This window comes from Oreochromis aureus, linkage group 6 (genome assembly GCF_013358895.1).
Source record: "Oreochromis aureus strain Israel breed Guangdong linkage group 6, ZZ_aureus, whole genome shotgun sequence".
Taxonomy (NCBI): Eukaryota; Metazoa; Chordata; class Actinopteri; order Cichliformes; family Cichlidae; genus Oreochromis; species Oreochromis aureus.
The window spans coordinates 21,501,952-21,529,630 of record NC_052947.1 but is presented as its reverse complement, the minus strand read 5'-3'; the positions used below and the strand labels follow the sequence as shown (position 1 = coordinate 21,529,630).

At 41.1% G+C, this 27,679-nt stretch overlaps 3 protein-coding genes across 6 annotated transcripts in view; 1 reads left to right on the top strand and 2 right to left on the bottom strand.

Moving 5' to 3' along the window:
* cabp4 (calcium binding protein 4) overlaps positions 1 to 3,854 on the top strand; it is a 36,948-nt gene extending 33,094 nt beyond the window's left edge. Inside the window, exon 9 of the mRNA XM_039613897.1 lies at positions 1,980 to 3,854. Coding sequence (XP_039469831.1) covers positions 1,980 to 2,008 — 29 coding nt within the window. The 3' untranslated portion in view covers positions 2,009 to 3,854. The remainder of the gene's footprint in view (positions 1 to 1,979) is intronic.
* Positions 2,634 to 15,348, bottom strand: lonrf1l (LON peptidase N-terminal domain and ring finger 1, like). Its single transcript, XM_031750990.2, has 12 exons — positions 14,585 to 15,348; positions 11,940 to 12,058; positions 10,774 to 10,896; positions 8,422 to 8,616; positions 8,084 to 8,297; positions 7,867 to 7,969; positions 7,626 to 7,740; positions 7,397 to 7,518; positions 7,137 to 7,295; positions 6,728 to 6,890; positions 6,465 to 6,617; positions 2,634 to 4,653 (listed from the first exon to the last, which is right to left on the bottom strand). The coding sequence occupies exons 1-12, from the start codon at positions 15,192 to 15,194 to the stop codon at positions 4,495 to 4,497; spliced, it is 2,235 nt and encodes a 744-aa protein (XP_031606850.2). The 5' UTR covers positions 15,195 to 15,348; the 3' UTR covers positions 2,634 to 4,494.
* Positions 15,349 to 21,491: 6,143 nt separating this feature from the next.
* The window catches only part of dlc1 (DLC1 Rho GTPase activating protein), a 93,981-nt gene continuing 87,793 nt past the window's right edge, over positions 21,492 to 27,679 (bottom strand). For all 4 annotated transcript variants that reach the window (XM_031750966.2, XM_039613477.1, XM_039613478.1 and 1 more), the window contains 6 exons: positions 27,049 to 27,265; positions 26,507 to 26,621; positions 25,101 to 25,316; positions 23,574 to 23,791; positions 23,291 to 23,464; positions 21,492 to 23,200 (listed from right to left, as the gene is read on the bottom strand). In XM_031750966.2, the coding sequence (XP_031606826.2) occupies positions 23,101 to 23,200; positions 23,291 to 23,464; positions 23,574 to 23,791; positions 25,101 to 25,316; positions 26,507 to 26,621; positions 27,049 to 27,265 (1,040 nt within the window). In that variant the 3' untranslated portion in view covers positions 21,492 to 23,100. The remainder of the gene's footprint in view (positions 23,201 to 23,290; positions 23,465 to 23,573; positions 23,792 to 25,100; positions 25,317 to 26,506; positions 26,622 to 27,048; positions 27,266 to 27,679) is intronic.

The following is a 27,679-nucleotide window of genomic DNA, read 5'->3' as shown; positions in this document are numbered from 1 at the left end:
TTCCGTAGTGTAGTCATTTACATGTTTGCTTGGCAAGTGAAAGGTCAGCTGTTTAATTCCAGTTGGAGACACAAATCCCCTTTTGCGGTTGTGTCAGGAAGGGCTTTTGTATGAAACGCTGCCAAACATGTCAAGCAGCCAAATTATTTAAGCCATATTCAACAACGTGCGTGTTAATTACAGCAAATTAAAGTGCCATGGCAAAGTTGATTGAAATTCACCATGGCAGCACAGAGTCACTGTTTAAGAAAAACTGGAAAGCTTTGCAATTTAGCGTGGCCAAGGACTCAAAAATATGAGGTTAATCCAATTAAATCCCTGGAAGGAGTTTGTTGAAGTATAGCGTGTATAACTGTAATGTAATTCTGGGTTCAGGTCGTAGCGTATAGCTACAAGTTACTGAATCCCCCAAGAACATTTTGTAATGGGATTTTACACATGTGTGTCAGATTTTATCCATGAAGCTCAAACTTTGACTATGTGAGAGGAAGAACTTCATTTAAATTTTATAGGTGGTGCTATGAAGCCATTTTTGCACCACCCATGTGCAAGACTTATGAAATATGTAAAAGTTTCACCAGACCTGATGTAATGTTGAAAGTCTCATGAGGTTTGTGTTGAATGTTTAGGCCCTTAAACGGAATCCATTTACCCAAAAATTAATAATAGAAATTATAATACAGTAAATCAATTATAGCAGTTCAATAGTAAAATGCAGTGGTAACCTACTGCTTTATAATTGATATATGGAGAGTGTGCTGTCAAACCTGTGACAAGAAGGTTATAGACCACGGGTGCACAGGAAGGACACAGTGAACCTACTTGGAGTGGGTCAAATTTAAAGGGGACAGAAGAAGAAAAATTTGTGAGAAATGAGGTAGGAAAGGATGAGACTCAAGACAGGAGGGCTGGTTAAGTCAAGGTGAGCTGGCTGGAGGGAGCGATCCAATGTAATCAGAGTTGCATTAAGCCGATCAATACACATGCCTGGACACCTGTCACATGCCACATGCAAAGAGCAGACACTGCTGGGCAGCTCAAGGACTCAGCAGAAATTACATTATGCTGCACTCAGATAAACAATTAACTAACACACACATATAAACACACTTCCACGTGTGCGCACATGCAACACCGTCAATACGACGTTTGTGTGAGTGAGATTAGTATGCGGCACACCACAGGCTTAAAGCAAGCTGTGATCCTGTTCGCCTCGTCTCAGGACTCCAATCAATTATGATTGGGGACATATGAACAGGTGTGTCACTCTGTGGATCAATAAGCAGGTGCTCCTCATTATCATCAATTAGCCCCAAGGGCAGCATATTGAGTGTATCTATCCAGTCCTGACAGATGTGCAGTATTTCTACAAGGCACATGGCCCACAGAGATCCACGGCACCCATGAGGACAGTGAAAATGATCCTGTTCAGGCTCAAACTGGAGATCTGATTGACTACAACAGAGCTGCTGTTACTAGTCAAAAAACACAATGTTACTAGGTTAATTTGGAAATACGCTTTCCTACCCAGTGGTCAATAGTTTCACGCCAATAATAATTGTTTGAGAGCAAAGCACTTCGGAAGGACAATGGAAACATGGAAGATGTGATCGATCTGTAATCTGTAGCTGGGTTTCATTAACAGGAAACATCAATAGCTGTCTTCATTGACAAGCCAATCCAGATGATCAATAAGGTCAGCTAAAGAAGCAGTCATAACTAATAACTCTAAAGTGGGTTTAAAGCGGTTAACAGTTAAAGTACCAAAGCATACTATACTGTAAACACTTAAGTGTTTCATAAACTTGGCAATCACATAAATGTTTTGTGATTACATCACACGATGAGCAGTGTCAGTTTCCCATTACAGTGTCATACGGGCTGAGAACGGCGTGACTGCATGCCACGCCATCCTTTTTGTGATATTGGTGTCATTAGTCCTTATCAGTGGATCTGCTGCTGTCTGTCTTCCCCTGCAGAGTTTGTTATGATGCTTTCTGCACGATGACCTCTGATGGAAGAACACGGAGCATTCAGCACCCGGATTCATCAGCTGTGTGCCATTATTTCTGTCTACTTTCTCCTATTCTTGTCCTTTTCTTTTTTTGTGGAACATTGAATTTCACGTCTGGCTGTGAAAGTGTAATCCACTTAGAGATCTCTTTATATTTTCATAATAAAAGTTGAGGTTGAATAAGTGCAGTGGGCAGAGGGTGAGTTATGAAACCCTTTATTGTAGTTGTTAATGCTGCACTGTTGCCCTCTGGTGGCAGAGAAATGTACAGCTTTCTCAAGCCTGAGCTAGAGCTGGTATGATTTCTCACCTAACTGTTTTTACTGTATTTCCTATGGAACTGATGCATGAATGGATCATACTCGAGTAGCTGTTTCTGACTGAGTTAAGAAGCAGGTGTGGCTGTGTTGGAAACAGGCAATGCTGCATATGATCTTGTACAATTTAGCAATATTTGCTAAATTAGTTACACAAATCTAAATAAATATTCCTGTAAGAGAAGCTTTTATTTAACAATCTGCATTTTTAGTTTCGATGTCAATATTGCAGAAAAATAATGCTCAGCTGTTCTGTGTGGGGGAAACCCCCCCCCCCAAAAAAAACACCACCACAGCCAATGTTGAAAAAAAAGTGCATTTATTATTGAAAATCGATAACTTAAAACATCTGAGCAAAAAAAGCAAGATCTGTCCAACAAGCCTTTGTACAAACGGTTTACATACAACTCGACTCGTTTTTCCCCCCTTGGGCTTTCTTAGATATTGTGAACACCCGATAGCTGAAACTAATTCTGAAGAAAAAAAAAATACAATTAAAAGTAGTATTCATGCTATGACCAAAAAATAGGGAATGGTAACCAACGCCAAAACCACAATGCAAAATGGTGTAAGGCATACGCAGTCCTCTGACTGAAGCACTGCAGGTACCGTCCTTTCTCTTCCACGCAGACAGAGAGCAGCTTTTAATGAAGAATAATGCTAACCCAATAGCTGTAAGCATGCTGTTTTTACTGGTTTCAATTTGCCATAATATTGCAAGACCCCCTTAGGATTTCAAACACAACTTACGGACACAATGTACAAATATTACTTTACTCATAAATTAATTCAGTTTTAACTTAACTCAATGGGAAGCTGGATTGTTTTTTTGTTTTTTTGGTTTAAAGAAGACACTAAAAGCACTTCAAGAACCGAACCACTGGATCCTGAAGACGCACGCTCCAGAGGAATCTTGTGGTCCATGACAAGTATGTGGAAGAAGGAGATTAGGAATTCAGGTTCACTGTGAGCCAACCAGAAAAGAGAAGACAGGGCCAAACCCGAGGCTGCCAAAGGAAGAAAACATTAGGAACAAAAAAGAAAAAATAAACTTTTCAGGGTCACGTGTTCCTCTTAAACTCAGGTTAGGAGCAACAAAGTGCATGAGAAGCTGGAAGAAACTCAAAAGCTCGAAACATGTATTCTTTCAACAGGTCCTTTGCCGCTCCCTAGAGGCAGAAATGGAAGTTGTGCATGTAAGAAAAGTGTAATACTTTTATCTGTGTTTGGTACACATGCACCAGCTTTCAGTTGCACTTGGTCCGTGCATACATCACTTCACAGTTATTCCTTTAAGTTATCTTGCTTTTACTTTTTTTGGACTTTCAGCATTTAGGATTTTGTTTCACAGAGTCACGCCGCCTTTCCTCCAGATAAAAATTTTACAGCTCAGAAACAAATCCAGAGGGGAAAAAAAAGCCTTTCACTGGTCTTATCAGTGTCGAAGTGTTTTTTGTTGTTGTTTGTTTGGGTTTTTTTTTTTTTTTTTTTTGCAATCTATGAGTCAAAATTGGGGGTCATTATCTCAAAATCTACTTAATAATCACAAGTTTGAGTCAGTAATTCAAATTTATGAGATACCGGCTTTGCCTGGCAATTTTTTTTCTTTTGTTTTTCCAGTGGCATCATTAAGCTTCCATACATCAAAGACCAAACAAACAAACAAAAAACACTTTCCCCCTCAGTTCCACTTGCATTCATCACAAAAAAGTGATTGTGGGATATTCTACTCTGTCATTCAAGAGCAACAACAAGGAAATATTAACCACGTGCTGCAGTAACTTCTCTTGTTCTTGTTTTTCTGCAATTATTCAGGAAATATTTCTGGAAATTGACAATAAAGCAAATGAGAATAGTTGCTGTCTTATTTTTTTCTAGATCATTTTTCATAATCACAAACATCAAATGTTTCACTCAAAGTATCCCTGAGGTGGTTTGGCCGTATATGTTTGAGTGAATGACAGCTTTGCACTGATCGTTTGCGTCCTTACACATCGAGCCATATACTAGTGGTGGTGGTGATGGTGGTGGTGGTGGTGAGGGGGGGTCTCTTAGCTGTAACTGAATGAGTGAACTGGCAGTAGGAACAAAAGCAGGTGCTGCTGAAGGGTTCTTCTTAAATGTCACTTCAAAGTCCAAAAGGTGTTTGTTTGTAGGGAAGCTCTAGTTGTTGGGGATGCTCTGCAGATATGTGAGGATGTGCTGGATCTTAACCAAGCGTTCTTTGAGGGTGGTCATGGACAGGACAGACAGCTGGTATCGAGGGTCGATAGGCAGAACAGCCAGCAGCCACCAGCAGCAGGCTGGACCATTCGGAGTCGCCTGAAAGAAAGGAGGAGGAGTGTAAGCGGCTTTCAAGAAAGCACAAACCTTTGTTGTGAGACAAACTGAGCCAAACTCAGTTGTGGGACCTGGTACTATGTTTAACATCAATGAACAAGGCAAATGTGATACTCTCATCTGGAGCATGTTGAGAAAATCTCTGAAAACTAGTACTGATAAACAGACAAAACCCAAATTATTACAGTCTGAATCTCAAGGATCTGAGCAGAACTGGATCTTGTAATGTTTAAATTATAGAAATATTCAGATGTTTTTTTTTTATTATTCTAGCTTTGAGAAAAAGCGTTTCACTTTCTTCCAACCCCAACAGTGCATGCATATTAAATTAAATCCTAATCTTTCATAGAAAGTCTCATAACACAAATGCAGACTATGAGTATTTTGGACTTTTAATGTATTAAGTCAATTATGAGCATGCCAAACCCCCCAGTAATCAATAACTCCAAAATCTCCTGATCATCTGCCACTTTTATTTATCTATTTATTTTTTGTTGCTGCAGACATCTCACTTTTCTCTTTTCATTTATCAGAAGTGTAATTAAATCCATTCACCCATGAAACTGATTCAAGTCAATCTGCTCATATTGATTTTTTAACTCTGTACCAAGTCAGCGTTTAACTGATTTCTAACTTGGTACTACATTTATTACTAAACTTCTTAGTTTTCCTTATGTGCAGCCAAATGCAGTACTTAATGTATGACTGTGTCAGAGTCAGGAAGCCTGCACTTAACACAGCATTTGAAGTTAATGGCCTTTACTATTGTGTGCGCTACAGTTAACTTCAAAGCAAATAATCAGTTTATTTCTGTGAAATCTATAATAAGGGAATAAAAGGTCAGTGTTGTGTCTTTGCTAGCATGTGGTAAAGTCTTTTCATGACACTGTTCTGATGCAACAGGGCAGCCAGGATTAGCTATGAAACACCCTTTAAGCTCTTTAGCCTATATTGTCAATAGACTCCACCCAGTGGGTGTCCAAAGAAGTGAGCTGTAATCCCCTTTAGCGCTGCAGGCTGCAAGTAAAAGCTACATCTGAGCCCACACAGCACCTACGTTCAGGTATTAAGATCCCTGATGCAAGCGAGTACATGGCAATGCGGGTCTCCCTAAAAGGCAAGTGTGTCGAGTTTCAAATGGTTCAGTTTCATATAATAATTTAAAGTCCAAGTAATGCAAGATTTACTGGCCGTGTGCTGTTTCCAAGAAGACGACCGCTGTTGGCGAATTCAGGAGATACAACTTCTGATAATAATAAATCTTCTCAACAATCAACTCTGCTGCCAACTCCCTGCCGTGCAGTATTCTTACAAACTGTTCTGCTATACAAACAATATAAAGTGACTCACACCATTAATACTTTTTCCCCATATTAACTCCCACTGCAGGGAGGCACACCTCAGCAGAAGTTTAATTATGCAGAAGGTTTCATTTTCCAGCTCACTTATTCTAAATTGACCATGAATTACAAGTCATCCCCTTGTTCATCAAATGCAGTTTTAATTTAAAACACACACACACACACACACACACGCTTGTGTAATCATTGCTGCACTCCAAGACATCAGTGAAGTGCAATATTTTCTGTGTAATATGACAGTAAACACAAAGGAACCACAGAAAGCTTTGCAGTTAAATGCAAACGGCTTACATCCATCTCAATAAGCTCAAGCATTCGATTACCATTTGTTGGTTTATGTGAGATATTTGTAAGTGTGTAAGATACTATTTAATCTGCACAGAGACATTCAGATCTTCACAGATGGAAGTTTAGATATGCTGTGAGACGTACCTGGATGTCAGCTTCTCGTTCTGGCATTGGTCCAAAGTGCTGCAGGATTTGGTTGTGGAAGCGGATCTTGAGGTTCTGGAACCAAACTCGGGCCTGCTCATACACTGCATCGTGCAGCTCTTGCAGTCTTGCTAGTTCTTCACTGTCTTCCACCTGGCAAGCAAAGAATCGTTTGGCCTGGTTAAACTTAAAATACCTGACTTTTCTCCAAGAACAGAAAACAGGATTCCGTCCACCTAAATGACATTCACTGTGGTTCTTACTCTGCTATCCCCCAAGTGCTCAATATCTGCAGTACTGTAACCGTCCTTCATTCCTCGGGACAGGACCCGGAAGCGTTTTCCTCCAATGGTGTCCACTACCGAACGCCCATCTGGGAGGAAATGGACACTCCTGATGATCAGCATGCAGCCGTAGTCTGCAAACCTGCAGGAAGGCATATAACTGTTTATTTAGAAAATGTAGCTGAGGTAAATTGTTCTAATGACCCCTGAAGGGCCTTAGGTAATTAATTACATGCAATAACATGTCTACTGACATCTACCAGTCATGAGCAGAAAAATCAATGAAGACTTTGAACAAGTGCTTTCATAACTATCTGTATGTTGCATAAAGACTTTTGTTTAGTGACTTATGCAAACCACAACACAGTGCCTGTGCTTGCATGCTTACCCTTTTTCGGGGTCACTGATGCACATCCCAAACTGCCGGGTGCCTGTGTCCATGCAGCGGCGAATCATGAGGCGGTAACGTGGCTCAAACACATGTAGGGGACAAGGCACAGTAGGGTACGCCATGGTACACACAAAGATAGGCACATTCTTTGTCAGGCTGGGGAGAAGGAATGAAAGGAAAACGAGTTTAGGACTTTTCTATGATGTGGATAAAACACTTACTGATAAACATGATACATGAATGAAAAGGGTGCTCACTCAGAAAGCTCTCTGGTCTCCTCCTGGTGAGTTTTAGTCCTCTCTGCATACTCCCGGCTCAAGTACTGTTTGATCAGCATGTCCAGGAGTGTGGTCTCCTTAAATTTCCTAGATGCCAGATACTGAAGTGAGCAGGACAATGGGTTAATAAAAACAGGAAGCACAGAGCACCTTAAAAAAAACAATTAGCATAACACCAGCACAATTTTGGTAAATTTGGGTCTCTCACCTCTTTGAGACTCTCTTTACAGAGCGGGCACTGGGGCATGTGATCCAAGCAGCGTTCCAGGCAGTTTTTACAGAAGGTGTGGCCACATGGTGTGGTTACAGGCTCATAAAACAATCTGCATTGGTCACAAAAATCCAACAATCAGCTTGTTGTTCTAGATGTAAGCAGCCAGGCTGTTGAGTCATATCCATGAGCACTGATGTAAGCCAGCAGTAAATGTGGCACACAAGGCTGTGCTTACCTCATGCATAGAGAACACTCCAGGTCATTGGAGTCCAGCAGATCCTTGGGAATAGTTCTCATTTTAGGTTTGGTGGGTTTTTGTTTGGAGCCTTTTGCCACACCTTAAGACAAGAAGAGAAGAAAGTATTTTAATAAAATTTAATTGAATTAAATCTGGGTTAGAAATTATAAAACAAAACAGCAGAAAACAGCACTGTTCGCTGCACGGTGCTCACCTTGTTTTTTATGCTTGCTACTTCCGCTGTCCACTACACAGGGCTCCATGTCTGACACTGACAACTTCCTCTTCAGGAGGCTTCCCTTGTCCTGGTCCCCCAGTTGAGGAGCAGAGCAAACTCTCTTTAGACCCTCCTCACTACAATTAGAGCCATGCGATCGCAGCGAATGAGCTCGGCTCAAACCAGGTCGCTCCACACTTTCCCAGCGTTTCTACACAATGACACAGGACAGAGGTTAAGAAGATGACGGTGGTTCTTTCGCTGGTGTGGCTACAACTGCCATTATTAACAAATTCATTATTAAACTCTGCGATTGAGCTCCACTGTGTTAGTACCTCCTGGTTTTCCAGATGGTGCACAGAGGCAGCACGGACTTGGTGGAGGTGTTGCCTTTGAACTGGCCTCTGTGGTTGGGCTTGGGCATCTGCCACAAGGGTTTTACTGCGTAAGTGAGGCAGTGCGTTCTGTGTTGTTTCCCTCAGGCCAACCTTCACATTCTCATCACCGGGGGAGAGGAGATCACACAAGATCTGTGAAAAGAAATCAGCGTGTTATTGGAATGTCACCTAACATGATCAATGCCATCCTGGGAAGCTTAAAAAACCTGAAGAAAAAACACTTCTGGGTCCTAGAGGACTCAGAGAGTGTTAGAGCTGGTGTCCCATATTTGTACATTTGCTCATTCAAATTCAAATGAATCATCAAACACTGGCTTTAAACTACATATCGTGCCACACAGGTTGAAAGAATAAAGTTAGGTCCATACATTTTTGGATACCGACACACTTTTGCTATATTCATTGTTTACCAAAACCCATTTAAGTTACAGTTACAGATTAACACGTAACACGGGCCTAAAGAGCAGACTCTAAGCTTTATTTCAAAGGGTTCAACAAAATACTGTCTTCACCATCAAAGAATTACAGCCACTTTTATACACAGTGAATTTTCTTCTCAGGCTCATATAATACTCTTTTTTCTCACAGTAATAATAATATAACTGTTTAATTTTCAGGCTTCAAACATACAGTGTACAGCGAGGGAAACATAGACTTATTTGTCCTCTCTGCACAACGGCCTTACTGAGAAAAGAATAAACTACACACTACCATTTGTTCCTTCATTGAAGTGATTTATGTTATGTTCAAAATAAATAATTAATTCCCAGATGTCAGTAAAACAACACTCACAGTTTTAGATTAATCCCAGACTAAAAAAAGAAAACATATCAATGAACATCTAAAATTTAAAAGTAGTAGTAGCTTATTGTCTACTACTGGGCTTAACAGAGCCTGAATTATAGATTATTTCAAACATGCTTCACTCACTCGTTTTCCTCTACACCGTTTTCTCCAACACTGCATATTTTTAAAAAATATTTCATCAGAATATTTCCACAGGAAACTGTGTGCAGCAGATAAGGCTTGTGATAAAGCTGGTGAAAGCTGATGACCCTGCCAGAAATGTGTATGTACCACAACTTCTGTTCTTAATTTTTACCCTTTTACTCTTATTTTAACAGATGTGTAACCATATGCTGAGCGTCATTTCAGTCTTGTGTGAGCTTAGTCAGGAAAACAAGGACAGTAGGTGTCATTTTCATATTCATTAATTAGTTGATTGCTACATTTTGGTACTGAGGAGGGTGGTACAACTCGTAAGCTAGAGCCCAAACTGCTCAACCTTGGTTTATTGGCTCATGCTGCCGAGCTTCCACGCTGTAGCAGAAAGATGCCTAGTTTGCTTCTGATTTCCAAATCAGAAGCATGAGAAATTTAGTTAAGATGCCAACACACCCAGTAACCCAAAATGACCAAACGAATCAATTTCAAACGCGATTACACAAAACGCTTGTATCGGCAGCTGAACACAGACCAGGTTCAGCACATAATGGCGAACTGTCACGTTATGCAGAGAACGAATGTAGTCCTGCATACATTAGTCAACTGCATGTCACTTATGTAACTACAATACTGTGCTCTGTCTGACTTTTAAGTGGTACTAACGTCATTAGAGGCACAGTCATAAGATCTGACCCACTAACGACTTATGCAATTCCAAGACAGATGATCCCAGGGAGATAGAAGGAATGGGCAAAGTTCATGGAAGTGGAAGTAAAAACCAAAAGCAATGTCATTTGTGTGCATCCACTGTCCCTCATACAGTCCACAATCATCACCTTGAGTAAAGCACCAACAGTAAATGCTTCATATTTCCACATTTCCAACAGTTTTAATGTTCCTCCCACGGCCTAGGTAATTAATTTCTTACTTTCTCTTTTCAATTTAAATATATCAGCATCAATGACCAGAATAATAAATCTGTAAAGGACATTTGACAATATAAATCCTATTAAAAACACAGCAACGCAACAGCTCCTTCCATTCAGGATGCTTATAAAACCTAATGTCTATACCATGCTCCAAGTTAAATGGGTTATTCAGTAGTTAAGATTAAGATGTCATGACAAAAGGAGATTACATTAGGGTTGTAATATAATAGCAGATCCTAAATAAACAGACAAATGGCTCTAAAGTAAATAATAAATGAATAAGGAGAAGGAGAGCGTTGTGTTCCCAGCTTAGACACTCATGCCCTGGACCTAAACTACTTAAAATAGTTAAAACAGTATGAATTCCACTTCCTCCCTGGCAGCAGGCTCGCAGCAGACACCGTAACCCTCTCACCTTTTCCACTTGTCTTTTAGCACAGGGGAAGTCCTCATCAACAGCCAGGCAGTGGAGGAAGACTTGGAGAGACTCGTCCACTTGGCCCATCTCATGCAGCACCATAGCTTTCCTAAATAAAGCCTGAAAGAAGACGTGCAAATGTGACTCTCAGATAAGCTTCAAATACACAAGCTACATGTATGTATACATACACATATATATGTATATATATATATATATATATATATATATATATATATATATATATATATATATATATATATATATATATATATATATATATATATATATATATATATATATATATATATATATATATATATATATATATATATATATATATATATATATATATATATATATATACTATATATATATATATATATACACATATATAAAAATCACAAAACATATGACTATGGACATTCGAAAAATCACAAACGTATTGGTGTCGACGTTTGGTGTCGTGCTTGTGATGTAATAGTTGTTAATGTCTGTGACCTTAATCACTGCATTCTCAGTTGCCATCGAGAAAACCTTGACTGGTCATGACACTCTTTTGTAACACATTTACCCAAAGAGAAGATCCTTTATGTAACAGTAAAAATAGCAGCCCACTGTTAAAAGTACGGCCTATAAGCAAACAGTTAGATCGGCAAAAAGTCATTCTCTGGGAAGTATAATTCACTGGTCACTAATCCAACATAAACCTTGTAAAGTGTTCTATAACAATGTGGATGAATGAATAAACCTTGCTGCTGTAAACTGGTCTGCAATTTACAGGTCATTAGCATCTAACGACACTAATGACACAGTTAATGAGGCCACTCTCTCTCCATCTGTGGGGCTGTGACGGCAGCAGTCTTAAAATACACCTTTTCTAAGTAAAGGCTGACTGACCGATATATCACAACAGGTGAATGCACGCTAGACTCGACTATGCAAAAGGTAGTTGTGTGAATTCATCCACTAACCTTAGGGCTTACATTGAAAAAAAAAGTTCTATGCTAACTTACCCAACACCAGTCATTCAACCACATAAATCCTTCAGACTTTTACAAATTTTACAAAGTCATGCTGTTTCTTTATTATTTATTAGTCATGCTTCATTTCTATTTTTACAGCAGACTAACATATTCCTGGAGTATCACTGAATGACCTACTTCAGCAGAACAGCTGGATCGGGGACAAACGTTAGTGTCCTCCAAAGCCTGGCGGTACTGTTTCAGACCCATGTACGCCTCCGCTCGAGACAGTCGCGCCACCGCCGTCATATCTGGATCTGCAGGGGACAGGATGAAAAGGAGGGGGGAAAGAAAAACCTTCAATGGCCAGAGGAAATTGCTTAAACCTCAACACTTGCACAAATACAAACCATTTAGTTGCTGAATGATTGTGTTGCATGTCACATACATGTAATAGCACACATACCAATTAAGTCTATAACACACTGAGCTACCCCACAATATTTCCTAGCTGCACAGGCAAGTACTGTTTTCCCCTCAACAGAAAATATTTCCTGCAAGTCATACATTATGCAATTAATCAGGACCCTGCATTACATATTAACTGTGTCAATGAATTCTGGCCAAACAGTGTAAAAGGAAAACAAGCTGCAGAAGCCTGCAAGACCAGAGAGAGATTGGTTGACTATATAGTTCTGTCCACTGTGGTAGTTTAAATTAAAAAGAAAAAGCACTACAAAACATGACATATGCTTTAAACACAATGACAGGCTTTTTTGAAAGGCAGACTGCTTTGTTGTTGGTAGAACAGCTGCCATTAAGGAGGGCCTAAAACAGCTCTAAATACTTCCACCTGTGAGAAAGACTAAACATTAAGATGAAGATATATTCCACTGGCTATGTAATCATCCTGCCTCAGCCTTTTAAAGCAATCTGTCTGCGTGGCAGATGAAGTTTGTTATTTAACTGCTGTGTCATCATAAACCACATTGCATACTGTCAGTGCTAATAATGTATTACGTTTCCCTGAGAGAGATTATCTCATTTCTATGGAGCATTCGAGATACTAATTGGAAGGGTAAGGGTAGTTTGTCTTGTCATCATTACATCAGCAAAGCACCCCGTCTGTGTCTGGAACTTTCTATCCTCCCCTCAGGTTGGATGCAGAACTGTGGGTCTGCACTGTCGTAAGCAGGTACTGTCGACTGCAATAGCGCCTCAGTGGCATCGGTGTGAAGTCCTCGACCCACTGTCAAGTGACAGAAGGGTGATGCCGCTGTTATCTTTATGTAACCTTTAATGTGTACAAATCACTGCTTTTGGGACGACCTGAGAGACAATCCAGGAACAGGTCAGGCTATAATTTCATATTCTGTCATTTGTCATCCGGCACACAGCCCTTCCTTCCTTTTTAAAATAGTCGAAGCAGCAAACGAGAAAAAAAACGAACAAACAAATATATGACGTTAATTTGAAAGCAAGTAACTCCAAGCATCTAATGTAGGGGAGGAAGTGCATTTGGGTTGTATTGATTATTTCTTAATTTATCCTCAGCAAGCTCCATGTTACATCCAGAAAAAACAAACCATTTACCATTTTAGGGGAAAAAGGGGGGGATAAAGTTTTGCTTTAAGTTACTCAAACTATCAAATGCAATTCATTTTGTTCTGATTAACTAAGACATGCTTTCAAGTCTGAGTCCCTGGGGGTTCCTGGAACACGGTTAACCCTTTCGCTAAACATCCTGATATTGTGCTGCTAATGTCTGAGTAACAGAGGTCAAAAAGGATACAGCATGTTACATGAGATATTAAATCACATGCAGGTCCAAAGCAGTTTTCCAGACCTACTGTCAAGCTGCCAGGCTATAGAACTACTACCCTAATTACTATAACAGCACAAGTTTAATGAATAGACTAGAGTTCCTTCATTGTGTGATTGAAAGTAATCAGAAATTTAGTAATCAGGAAATTAAAAAAAAGAAGGAAAAGAAAGCCTGTTCCTCTTGTAAGACAGCAGCATACCCACAATGCATCACACTGCTTTACTTTCTATTTTTGTTTTCACGAAGGCAGGGCATGCTATCCTCTGGCCTGTTTTTCCTCTTTAACCTGGGAACTCAGTGTACATGCGGACAGTTTTCAGTATGACTGGAGTTTGTTTTTACCGGACAGAGGAGCATTACTCACTTCAATACACCCACATAGGGGTTTCCTATCAATACTTGCATCTGCACCTGCGAAACTCAACGCCAACAAACCTCCCACATCACTAGCAGGCTAACTACAAATAAATAAACCAGCCTGGTTTAGTTTCTTTCATTGCATAACTTGCTGCCTTTGCTGGGTGTGTATACGGACCCCCGGCCTTGCCTTGCTTTACCCCTCGGTGAATCCATTCCCCCCCTCCCACCTTCTAAGACATTTATGAAACCGTGGTTCGCCCAGACATAACAATTACAAAATACAACCGCCCTCCCCCCATAATAAGTTACAAAACCTGCTCCAATATGTGTCACGACCTGCCTTACGCAACGTGCACCAAGCGCGCATGCCCATCTTGTGCAATTTCGTAAGCTGGGCCCAGCAGATAGGCAGAGCAGGAGGAGACTGGCGTCAGTATAACACATGAAATTAAGTAATTACTACTTAAAGAAAATATTGGTCACCATGTTGTCCCCTCTGAATCCATTGAGGGCACGGGCCATACACGTATCCCGCTCCCGTCACTACTACACAACCCTGGTTAAGTAATAACACATCCGCACTCCAGTCATGCCTGCTCGGTGAGAGTGCGCAGTAGACACACCTCTCCCGAGTGCTGGCACTGTTAACAACACTGACCTGACTGAATCACGTCGGTTGCTAGCTCCACGGCTTCTTGGTAGCGTTTTCTTCTACAGAGTGCGTCCACTTCCGTTACTTTTTTCGATTTTTCCACTTCCTCCGGGAACCATTTACTTAGTAGTGCGCACAAAATCACGTTCACTTTCTCCTCGCCCCTCACGTGTTCACTACACAGTTTACATTTGTGAAGCAGCCGTCGCTGTAAGCATCGTTTACAGTATGAATGTCCACAGGCTAAGGTCACGGGTTCACCTAGAAAGCAGTGACAGTTAGGACACTCCAGCACGTCCTCCTCCGCGGAGCTCTCCGCCGCATCCCGGCTACTACGGCCCGACAGCGGCTCCGGCCCGGCCGCTTTCCTCTTAAAGTTGCGGAGGATACAGTCCACGAAAGTGCTGAGCTGCTCGGGCCGCACAGGACTGTACCGCATAGCAGCTGAAAACCAGTCAATGGCTTCTCTAAGGCAGTTTTCGGACGCTAGAGCGTTAGCTTTCTGAAGTATAAGTTCATGGTGGTCCTCCTCTTCCGAGACGTTGCCCGAGTCAGCACCGATGAAGAAGGCGCTTCTCTCCTCCAGGGCGTCCGCCGCTTGCGGCTGGAGCGACATATTAGCGTCTGAAAAGATGAGCAATAGTATGTTATAGAGACTTAGGTTTTCTTCTGGTAACGTGTTTATACATTTCTACGGCTGCCGTGGTCCTTTGCGGTATATTGAACGCACTTTCCCACAGATACCCGATTGTTACATAAAAAAAATAATTGTCACGTGAGCAGCAGACTCGTGCCGTGATTGGTCGGGACCTCTCGGTTACAAAACCTGCGCTTGAAAGTTTCATAACTACGGAAGAGACGTAGTAAAGTTGTCAGTGTGCCAAATGTCAAAGCTCTAACTGGAACTTCTTAACCTCCAAGTCCTTTACAGTCAAATAAAACCAAACAGAAGCCATATTACTGCGAAAGTTTGAGCGGGAGGTTTTGAAACCAGGGGAAATCGGAAACCTACCAGAAGGCATTCATAACTGCTTGTGTAATACGATTTTGTAACACTTTCCCAAGTGTCAGTTTTATGTAATTAATTTCATGCACCTTATGTTTTCCTTTTTCTTTCGACTTTCTCAGTGTAGTTTCATACTTTCATTTGCTGCCGGAAATATTTACTCTTTGGTTTTTTAGAAAGTTTTGCACAGAAAAGCAAAGATAAAAACTCCCGGTCACTGCTAGGATTACGTCACAGCCATATTATTTATGTAACGGGAAATTACCTTTCTCCAGAGGTAACAGGGCTTGAGGTCCGGTGTCTGGGGAGGTGTGTTTTTCTACCCAGGTATGCTTTTACTGCAGTGGCAGTGTCTTTGGGATCATTGTCATACTGATATATGAAGCTTTTGCCAATCAGATGGTTTCCAGATGGTATTGCATGGTGAATCAAAATCTAGCTGAAATACTATTGGTGTTGTTCCAAACCATGACAGCCTTTTTTCCCTGTTTCCCTTCCATACGAATGTCTTGTTGACGGCCACCCTTCCACTGAGACCATTTCTGATAAGACTTCGACAAACAGTAGGTGCAGATGCATCTCTCATGTCCGATTTCAAGTCACATATAGGAAAAGTACCCAGTTTTCGTGATCGTGATCCATCTATCTATCTATCTATCTATCTATCTATCTATCTATCTATCTATCTATCTATCTATCTATCTATCTATCTATCTATCTATCTATCTATCTATCTATCTATCTATCTATCTATCTATCTATCTATCTATCTATCTATCTATCTATGTCCGAACATAGTTTGAAGGAAAAAGACGAAGGGCCAGTATTTATTTATTTCCTCTGTTTCTTCTCCTCTCCATGTTCCACAAGAAGTAATCAAAATATTCCAAAGCAAAAATAAATCATTTTTTGAGGCAAATACATTAAACAAATTGTCTACATCTACACAACAAGAGGTTTTGTTTGACATTTTGCATTGTTCACACCAAACAGTTACTCTGATTGATCATCTGCCAGCTCCGAATCTGCTTCTTCAAACTGGCTGTTGAGTCACTTCAGCTCTCGGGATCTGTCAAAATATGTTCTCCTGGCTGTAAGTTTCTGTGCTATCTCGCAGAGTCTAAACAGTACATATTGCACAGAGTACATAGTGGCAATTGTGGTGATACTATGGTTACATTATTATAGCCATCGAACAGGATATCCACTCACGTCCCCTCATGCTTAACCAGTCTTGGCTTTAATGATACACAGATGTTCAGAGGTCATCAGCTCTCAGTGAAAAGTAAAAGGGTGATTTATGAAATGCTGCAATCTTTGGGAAAACGCTGTAAAAACCTTGCACAGTGTAGCTGGCATTTTATGAGGCGGTGTGAACCTGATTGAGTTTTGTATAACGTGGAGGGACACCTCCCTCTAGTGGTTAAAGAATGTTATTGCTTTAATGGACTTGTTTAAAAAGAATTATTTGTAAAAAGTTATTTATTTACAAAATGTCTGCACTGAATAAATACAATAAAATATGTATCTATTTTTAATCGAATGAATTTTAAAGCATGTCACAGAAATGTTTTATATCCCCCAAGCATGTTTGCATTGAGTAGGAGATGCTCTGTATCTCATTGTACAACTGTATAGTGACAATAAAGGCATTCTATTCTATTCTATTCTATTCTGAAAAATAGAAATCTACATAGCATTAATGATCAGTTGTCAACGTGCAGTTCATTATATGTAATATTTGGCATGGATCGCATTATTTGGTTCTTAGCACATTCTGATGGTACGCAATACGCAGAGAGTGCGATGAAGCAGTTTGCACTGTCATGTGATAGGCTTGTTATAAACACCAACTAGAGGGCAGTGTTGCACTGTGTAAACTGTGAGTCACAGTCTGCTCACTCGAATGATCAGATGCATAAACCAGCATACAGCTCCATGACTAACCTCAGGAGGTTAAACTTTCAGTTTAACTTTTTTTTGTGTGTGAGTTGTGTGTCCACTACAGAGGACGCGAATGAGCAGGCTGGGTCTCAGAAGGTTAAAACTGTGTAGACGCACAACTTGAACTTTGCTCATTTGCTACATTAAACACGTTACAGTGCCACTGATGACAACAGAGTCAGCACACCCTCCTTTCATGAATCTTCCTTTCTCTTTCCTTGTCACTCTCATATAATTTTAAAACCGATGTCACAAAAGCTAGAAAGGAAGTGTCATCCTCTAAAATCTTAATTTATTCTTGATCAACAATTCCCAATTAAATGTGTCTTTATTAAGAAGCTATACCTGACATAGCCTTTTTATTTTTCTGTAATTAAGATCGTCCATCTTTATTTCTAGATCCTTGCAAATGTGCATCCTTATGGTTACTCTGAAGAGTTACAGACTAACCATAGTTTGTGGATTTGAAGCACAGAAGGAAATAATCAGACCATATACTGATTTCACAACCGATCACAAAATTTTACTATGGCAGATGTTACTTTGTATAACGATTATCTGACAGTTGCCCATTTGTCTATGCAAAATATAAGTCTTCCTCACATGTGAATGATAGTTAGAGAGCAAACATGCTGGCCAAGATATGTTCTTTAACTGCCACATTAAACAAATCTCTACAACCGCCTTCTTTCACCTGTGCAACATTGTACAAATTAGGAACATCTGCTGTCACAGTGATTCTGAAAAACTAGTCCTGCGTTTGCCAGTTCAAGGCTGAATTATTGTAATTCCTTATTTTACTTATTCCTTATTGTCCACCATCTCCTGTCGAGTTTAGTAAAGATGACAGCACTCTCTGTGATGATGCAATGCATAGGGCTGGTTCAGGTGCTGCTTTAGGCCCAGGCTGCTGGAGGACTCATAGTGGTGCTCGGCTCTGTTCTCCTCTTGCTCACTTATCATCCACTTATATGCTGCTATTGCACGTCAGTAACTTTGTGTGTTCTGTGTTAAATCACTCTTTGTCTGTCTCTATATGACCCTGAGTCTGAAGCTGCTCAGTAGTTACTGATTTAAAAAAACAACAACAAAAACTGCTGTTTGTTTGGTTTGCCAGCCAGTGAAGGCAGGTGGCTGTCTTTCCTGAGAAAATTCTTTTGGAGCTTTCTTCCTGTTAAAGGAAGTTTTTTCTTCCTACTCCCCACCAAGTGTTTGCACAAAGGGAGTTTTTTTTTTAAATAACATAACAAAGCCTTCATATGGCATATTTTAAAAAAGCAAGCAAGATTATTACCACACAAAAATACAGCTAGATCAGTTTGATCAATGCAAGATGCCCAATGTAACTGACCCCAGTTACAGATCCTAAGATTTAATTATCTCTTTACTTCCACTTACCCAGTTCGAGGGGTTGGGGGGCCGTTTTTCACGACATAGACAGAAAACAAGATAAAATGTATCTTAATGCTATTTATCCACAAAACTGTGAAATTATTGTGCTACAGCATGCAAAACATTAAGCATACATAAATTTAGTAGATATTAAGTAAATATGACAAAATAACTCAAGAAAGATGTAGTAATGAGACAGAAGCAGGAGTACAATTACATAAAAATGAATTTAAAAAAGTGAAATAAAATAAAAGAGATTGGTGAATTTAGCAAGGAGCTGCTAGAGATCAGTAGTGCGATGGCTGAACAGTACCAAATTTGACAGGTTTCATCAACTCATTAGCATAAAGTCTAGCTCAGGCAGTAGAACAGGTCAGCTACTAACTGGGAGGTTGGTGGTTTGATCCCTGGTTCCCGGTTGCTCCAGTCTGCATGCTAAGTATCTCTGGGTAAGATACTAACCCAAAGTTGCCCCATATAAATGAGAGCACTTATGTAGAAGAAAGTGCTTGTATGAATGAAGTGCTCCGAGTGCTCGGGTACAGTAGGAAAGACCCATTTAAACGAACTGGGAGCAAAGTTCTTCCTTCTTCCCCTCTTAATTAATAACTTTGTGTGATTCCCGTGATCAAAAGCTTTTAAAGCATAAAACACATAAAGAGTGACGAGTTTCTAACTTTATATTTATTTACAGTCTCGCTTAAAGAATAATTACACAAACCAGAGTCACATTTACAGTCACACTGGTTCTCAGTAGTTCATAAAACTATTTAATCTATCCAGCAGAATTCTTACAGTTACCAAGACTGCTGACTTTAATATGAAGCATCCTGAGATATTGGGAACTGGCATTTAGAAAAACATTGTATAAAATGAACGCAGGCCTGCACACTCAGGCCTGCATACCCGTGTGTTTATTGTACGTAGCATTATGTTCGTACACTGATGTGCACACTGTACTCGAGTGCTTCGCAGGCTTTGAATTTCTGAAATATAAAGATAATCAAAGGAACTACAGAAACACTGTGTGACTAAACCCTCGTTCTTTTCCCTGTTGACTCTTCAAATACGGTCTTATCACGATGACATACCATTTCTGTTGACGAAACAGTGCTACAGTTGATTTGTCAGAACATTCCAGTCCACGCGGAGATATGTGACACACACTTCCTCTCAGTTTGATATGTCTGTGGGACTGATAATGCTGGGAGAAAAAAGAAAAAAGTCTAGGGTGTAACATGTGCATCATAATGTGTTGCTTAAACTGTAATAAGCAGGCAGCTTGCATGGTGTTGATCGTTTGACTTGTAAAGTAAAATGGAGAAAATGTGATAACTTCTATGGTTACATAATGAGCCTCGACATATTTCTATCATTCAATCTGAAGCACAAAGGCTGTCTGTGCCGGTGTTATCTGTTTCAGAGTGGAATAAAATTGCATTATTCACTTAAGGAATAAAAATAAAAAGACTGTGCAGAGCAACAAAATGCACCCTGTTCTGAGCGTGGACGTCTTGAGAAAGCTGGAGGAAGAATGCACACGTTCGTATTCATTTATCAATGTGGGAAACCTTCTGTGCCTGATTCTCAAACAGCTGTGCAGGAATGCAGCCCTGGTGGTGACTCTTGGTCAGCCTTATCTGGCCCCACGTAATCTCCCAGAGGTGTTTGGGTTCTCAGGAGAAACACGTACTCAAGAACATGCAAAAAACACAGCAGCATTTCGAGTGTGCAAGCAATTGCACGTACACACACACACACACTAGAACTAGAGGGAGGAAGAGGTCGCCTGGAGGTTTATGTTATTTGAAAGATTCTGTTAAACATTACGCGACAAATTCAAAGCCAAGCACGTGTGCGCTCGTCTCCGGCTACGTGTACAATCTTGTTGGAGTCTCTGGTTTGTCTCCAGTTCTGTGTTGCACTAGAGTGTAAGAAGACGGAAAGTAGTGAGACTTGAGCTATGAGAATACACGGTTCAGGGTTAAGGATCATAACAATTCTTCTGTTTGGTTTACACCGGATCCTGAACAAAACAAGTACAGCACGTGCGAAGGATGTTTTCCTGCCGCACACAGACACTTCTCACTTGGCCAAGTGGATAAAAACATAGATGGGTACATTAGCTCCCCACTGCTCCCGGCTCTAAACCCTGGAGCCCAACCCGCCCTCCCTGCTTTGCCGCATGACTGCTCTCCTCATTGTAGGGTCTGCTGTGTCCAAGCCAGGCCAGCTGTGGTACAACAGGCCCCATTGTCTTCTGCTATATGACACTATTATGTAACAAACAGGACAGCGGGTGAGATCACCAAGATCTACCAAGCCTCTCTGGTCCCATCATGCATTCACTGGTGTGGAGTAAACACAGGACACAGGACATGGAAGTCCAGTGTCAGTCTGGAGATGAGAAGGTGTAATTACTTGGAACAAACTGTTGTGCAAACAGGCGACCGAGCAGATTATGGGGGATTTGAAGAGTAAAGCCAGAACAAAGCCACAATATTTTGGCGTTAAAGTTGGCCGTGCTGTGGCCCTCCCTGTTTTTTACATAACTCACAGGACACACACACACACAGTTATTATTTTAATACATTTAATAGTGCACTTTGATTAACCTGTACAGAAATAATATTATTAAAAAAGATAAAACATTTTCATTTCCGTAACACAAAGCTTAACATGTACAATAAAATAAAAATAAAACGGTATGATACAAAACAAACATATATCTGAGGTATAAATATATTGGCTTTAAATTAACTGTCATTGTCATGCATTATTATTTGGCAGAGACACAGTTAAAACACTTGCAATGCGAACGATGGCTTAGTGGATTAATCAGACACGTCAGCGCGAACAACGCACAACCTCAGATTTAAGCGTGAGTGTTACGAGTGAAGGTCAGCTGATACAATGTCTTTATTTTTTAAACACAGACGAGACAGCACAGAGAAAGAAGCTTACGCAAAGATATTTTCCTTCCTTCAAATTCACACATTCAGTCTGCCCTCCTCTTTACAGTAAAACCTGTAAAATCACCACCTTTATAAAAGGAGCCCTCTTTTTTTTCCCTCGACTTTTCCTATCGGACTACCTTTCTTCTCGTCTACATCAAAGCGACTGTGAAAGCATTATATGTTTTTAAAAACGTTGATAGCATACAAGCCTAAAATCTCAAAAAATGTGCTGTGCTTTAAACAAATGTAACACTTGTAACGGTGAGGAAAAGCTCACTGTGGGGAATCTACTGTTTTCATCTTGGGTTTTAAAAAAAAAATTGGTCCATTAAATCTATTTGGTCTTGCGTTTCGGTTCCTGACGTCCATAAAGTGTGCCTATACATCGCCGAGAACGCAAACAATGGCATCACACGCTCACGAGACATTTGCCGCTTACTTGATTTGATTCTTCTTGAGGGAATTTAAGACATCTATCTGTATGTTAGTAAATGAGGCCCTACCTTTGATCGTTTCTCTCTTTTTGGTGAGCCAGCCACCACTACTCGCCTGTCTCTACCCTAAAACATTAAAACCCTTTGTGCTACCGGCCACCTGCCATCTCACAACATCCTATCTATTGTCTCCGCTCAGTCTGCTCATTACCGTCTTTCTTCACCCGTGGATTCATCAATCGGCTGACCATAATAATGTCTGCTGTGCTTTGCTGTAACAGAAAAAAAGGGGACAGAGGTAACGCAGGACATACGCCAACATTTACTCTGAACAGACTACTTTATGTACACATTTTTCTGCTACTGGAAACCAGTATGACGAATCTGTGTTAACTGCCGTTTTTGCATACACGCTCTCACGCATACATTAAATCCCCCCTTTTGCTTCTCAGAAGCAATAGCACCCTTTGGACAAACCATGCATCCTGTATCAACATCGCCTCCTCTGGCCCAGACAAATGTTTGTCTGACACGAGTCCTCTTGGCAGCACGCTGGGAGGCCCCAAAAGAACAGTTTAAAACCATAACATCAATCTTGTTTGGACATGGGGGGGAAAAAAATCACAGAAAAAGTCCTTCAATCCAGGATCCAGAGTTTGTCCTGATGTGAGGATGGAGGCTTGGACTCCTCTGACCTCCCTGGTGGGATGGAATCACTTCCACCCCCCCCACCCGCCCCAAAAAAAAATCCCCAAAAAACTGCTGCCGTCCAAATTGCACACCGCTTTCTCATTTGTCCATGTGTGCGGTGAATGAGTCTCGTATCCGTGCCACCTCGGCAGCACACAAGTGTCCATACAGTTTATTGTACCACTCTGGGAAACGACCCCTGATTAGAAAAAGAAAGAGAGGAGGCAGTTAGCCTACTGCGTTGCTCTAAAACTTGATTTGTTTGTGGCTCTGGAAGTAATCCACTCACCTGCAGTCGGTTCGGGAAATGTGCGTGAGTCGGGATTTGCTGGCTCCACAGGGCTCTATGAAGTAGCGTGAAGTGAGAACATTGGCTCGGACGCCCACCGCAGACGCCCCTTCATGGTCTACAGAGGTACACACCAGTGCGCATGCTCCCTTTGGCAGGTCCGTTACCCATGTTCTGGTAGAAACCAATAAAGACAATTTAGATTAAAAACAGCATTAAATTAGATGAAAGATAAAGACAAAAGCAAAAAAAAACATAAGAAGAGAAAAAGACAGCGACCTACCTGAGCACGACATGCTCTCTGGTAGGATGAGGCGCCATGGAGTTCCTCACATACTGGTAGACCTCTGTTCTGTCATCGAGGGTCTCCACTACACGGCTCTCAAGCAGGTCCTCATCCCAGTGTCCCTGCTCTCGCAGCACCCGGGTCAAAACCTCTTCAGGCGTTGCGGGAACCTCCACCGTTACTTTCCACAGCCGCAGTGGATACCCGTCATGGACCTACAGAAACAGGCGGCGAGACCCAGTTACTTCACTTGCAGTCCATTGATTTAAAGTACTTTATGTCATTAAAATCACAGAACAAAGACAGGAAATTACAGCAGACAGGAAATGTCATGCACACAGGTTCCTGCAGTTAGTTTTAAGGGCTTGAAAAGAAGGCGACTGGACTTGTTTAAGTATTTTCAAGACATTTCACCTCTCATCACCTCTCATCCAAGAGGCTTCCTCAGTTCAGTTTCACTCACAACCTCTGGTGGTAATGTCTGAGGCCTTTTTCACAGTCATGTAATAATGCACACGATTAATACTCAGTCAACGAGTGAGATGTCCTCAAAAAACTTAAAGAACACCAGTTGCCTGCCCTTCAAGCTCTCATTAAGCATACCCCCGTCTATACCTCAGTTCCTACATTTTATGCTGTATCTGACTTAATATCTTGTTCTGTGCTGGGGTCTTGCTGTTGCTGTCTCTGGATTTCCACATGTGTGCTTGGAAGGCCCCCAGAACAGCCCTTCACTGCCAAATATAAATTACTGCAGATGGAAATAATCTTCTTTCACTGTAGTGCTCCTGACTGAAATGTGGTAAATATAAACTTTCAGTGTCTTATGCAAGTGTTTGGAGGCTTCCCATAACATATCTGATTGTACCAGTTACATTAGGGGAAATTACAAAAATCAGATGTAGTAATTTAACGGTAATCTTATGCACAACGGCCAGGCTGTGTTTCAACATATTTTACTGCCCTCGCAAGTCAGCTGCTTCTTTCTGCCATCATATGATAAAAAGCACACACTCTGCGCCTTGTGACTTTAAACTGGAGAAAAAGATAACCTCATCCAGGGCCTCGCAAACTGGACACAGGAAATGTAAGCCTGGGATAATGCCGAGGCTCTGTACGGTTTTGTGTTTGTGTGCGTGTGTGTCTCTATGTCAAGCTGATGTCATTCTGGGATGGAGTCCAGTACTGGGATGGGAATGAGACGCCAAGGGGCCAGGCCACTTTCGCACGGATTTGTTTTTACACAGGAAACCCTAACTGCAGGTTTTCCACTCGATATTTAGAGAGAGTCAGAAGAGAGGCAGGGCAAGGACTGAGAGGAAAAGAGAGGAGAGGAAACAGAGATGGTGTGCATGTTTCAGGAGTGACAGCTTGTTTACACTCTATAGAAAGATAATAAATCTTTCCTGTGAGCTGTCTGACAATTTTATCAATGTTTCCAGGCTGAAAGTACCCGCACAGGCTGAACAGATGACATTTGAGGGGACCTAGAGAAAGATTTTTTTTTTTTTAAAGAGGACCTACCTTCCTATATGCCAGGTCAGCATGCTCTGGCGTGGAGCAGCTGTCATATCCTTTGAACTTGTCTTTAGCCTCTTTGAGGAGAGTGTCCAGGCTATCTTGTAGGTACGCCCTGTAGCCTCCATGCCCAGCCTCTTCACCGGCAAGCTCCTCCAAGCGCTGCGGCAGCAAAGCCTGCTCCATGTACGAGTTTCTGCAGCGATTCATTTCTTCTGGGATCTGTGAGAGAAGAGGAGATGGATGGTTAGAACACTTATTCATCTGCTTATTCTGTTAGAGTTTAGGATAAAGAAATATCTTTTGGTTTGGCAGACTTGTACAATTCCTACTGATGTTAGAGAAAACAAAGCACTGCTTAATACTGAAACATGGGAAAGAAAACTTCAGAGAAAAAACTAAAAAATTAATTAAGACCCCCTTCACTAAAAATATGATTGGCAGTGTGAGCTGACTGTGGGGAAAAAACTATTATGTAAAACAGGTCTGATTTTAAAGCTCTCAAAGCATTTCTGAATAAGTGATTAACAGTGAAGTGATGTTTTTTCTGGCTAGGCTTTGTCATCTTTATTACATTAATCCCATTAAACAAACTGGAAACACATCCTGTTTTCTTCTGTGTTTGCCTAGTTTATCCTCAATATAGTCTCCTTCATAGCTTCCATTGTTAATTGCATCCTGACAGTGTTATCGTCCATCTTCCCTTTACAAAACCTCCATAAGCAAATGCAAATGTAATTAAAGAAATCATTTAAGGAGGGTAATTCGGTTTACTTGTGCAACGTGACCATGACAGGAAAGCAGGAAGCCTTTCCACAGTCTAATAGAATTTTAAATGATCTTAATGACCCACAGTGTGCAGCCTTTTAGCATTTACTCTAACATGTCCAGAGAAGATGGCACAAGGCAAAGCACATTTCTGGCTTAATGTCAGTTTTAATTGGATCTGTAATGCTGTAGTTTTGCTGATTATTTCCTGTTGTGCTATCCGTGCAGAGATGCCAGATCTCACTGACATGAATTTATGGATTTCTGACCCCTGTGATACTATGCTAGAGTTTGGGAGGCGTTTACATGAACAGAGCTCTGGACAACATAGGCATTCAGCCCCCTGTAGCACGTTCACTTTCCATAATCCTAACTCCTCTTTAACAAATAACTGCATGAATTGGATCAACGCCTTACATAACTGGGACTCTGTTTGTTGACAGGACAAACACAGGGACACAAGGTATATGACAGGAAGCCGGAGGTGACATTTATTCTGTCAGCAAACATACCTTCGTTACCTTAAATGGCAGTTTACTGTGAAGGTAGTAGCCAGTAACTCATTCTGCTTTTATTTTTTAAGCTAACTGTAAAAGTGGAGAGTTTGCTGCACAGGTTCTGCTTCACGATTTTTAATCACTGACCCTAAAAAGTTTCCTGCACTCCTGGATCATGTGCGCCAGGCCATGAGTGGCAGCAAGGTTTTCATTCAGGTCCCTCTGGTCTGGCTTTCCGAGTGTCTGCTTCCGGTTCATCACCCTTTGGAGAAGAAGGAAAAAGAAGAAGACATAATGAGGCTAATCAGTGCAACCATCACAAAAGAAAAGAAAAAAAACCTGGAGGAAACTGTTTAGCTGTATAAAGCTGATAAACCCTCACCTAGAAGTGCCAAATATGGAACAATGCATGTGTTTTTTTAATTAGGTCTGGACGTTTATGTAACCTTTCTATTTCCCCTGTCTCTCTCACTTGACTTGACTTGACTTGACTTCCTCTTCTCACCGGCTTTGCTCTCTTCCACACTATTCTGCCTTCGTGCTAGTTTGGAGCGACCCTTTCCTGTTTTCCAAAACTGCACAGGCATATTGCGCCCTTATGCAAGATGCTGCAACAATAACTATGTTGATTAAAGGCAGTGACCTCATGAAACTAAACCGATTACAACGGCGCGCGCTCAGACACACACCTCGGCGAGGAGCTCTCCTTCCGTCGAAGCGTGTTGAGGTGGAAAACGGATGGGGCCAGACAAACTGCCAGGTTGGTGGGAGTCATCTGATTCTCAGCCACGCTGGCCGTCACATCGCTGAGCAGACACAGCAGCGTCCGGAGCACCTCTCGGTTCTCATCTGGCAGGAGCAGCACAGCAGCGCGAGCTGCCTGAAGGCGGAGCTCTTTAGGCATGTCTGGAGAAGAACATGGACTCCATCATCATTCCTTTTCAGTTCAATTTAGCACAAATTTATTTAGCTCCACAACAACATTATTATATATAAAATTAAAAGCTCAAGGAGGCAGTCAGTACTAATATCTGTTGTCGTACTACGTCCTGTCATCTTTTTTTCCAGCTGTTGTTTAATTCTGAAAGTAGACCATATCGGGCCTCCAATTACCTGCCAAAAACGAGTTATGATGGGATCTGTGTTGACCTGTTAGATAAGCTATGTTACATAAGCTCATATGTATGGATCCACTATATGTTTGACCTCTCATACATCACCTTATAGAAACGCTCTAGCGTCCACAGATGGTGCTCATCTGTCTCTCTTTTTTTTTTTTTTACAGCTGTATGGCTACAACATCTAAAACAAAGTATGTCA

Excerpts from the sequence above, each read along its gene's own strand:
- lonrf1l (XM_031750990.2), bottom strand. The coding sequence starts at position 15,194 with ATGTCGCTCCAGCCGCAAGCGGCGGACGCCCTGGAGGAGAGAAGCGCC. Across the intron at positions 6,891-7,136 it reads ATCAGTGACCCCGAAAAAGG|GTTTGCAGACTACGGCTGCA; the intron begins GTAAGCATGCAA and ends GCCTTCCTGCAG. Across the intron at positions 4,654-6,464 it reads AACGAGAAGCTGACATCCAG|GCGACTCCGAATGGTCCAGC; the intron begins GTACGTCTCACA and ends CCTTTCTTTCAG.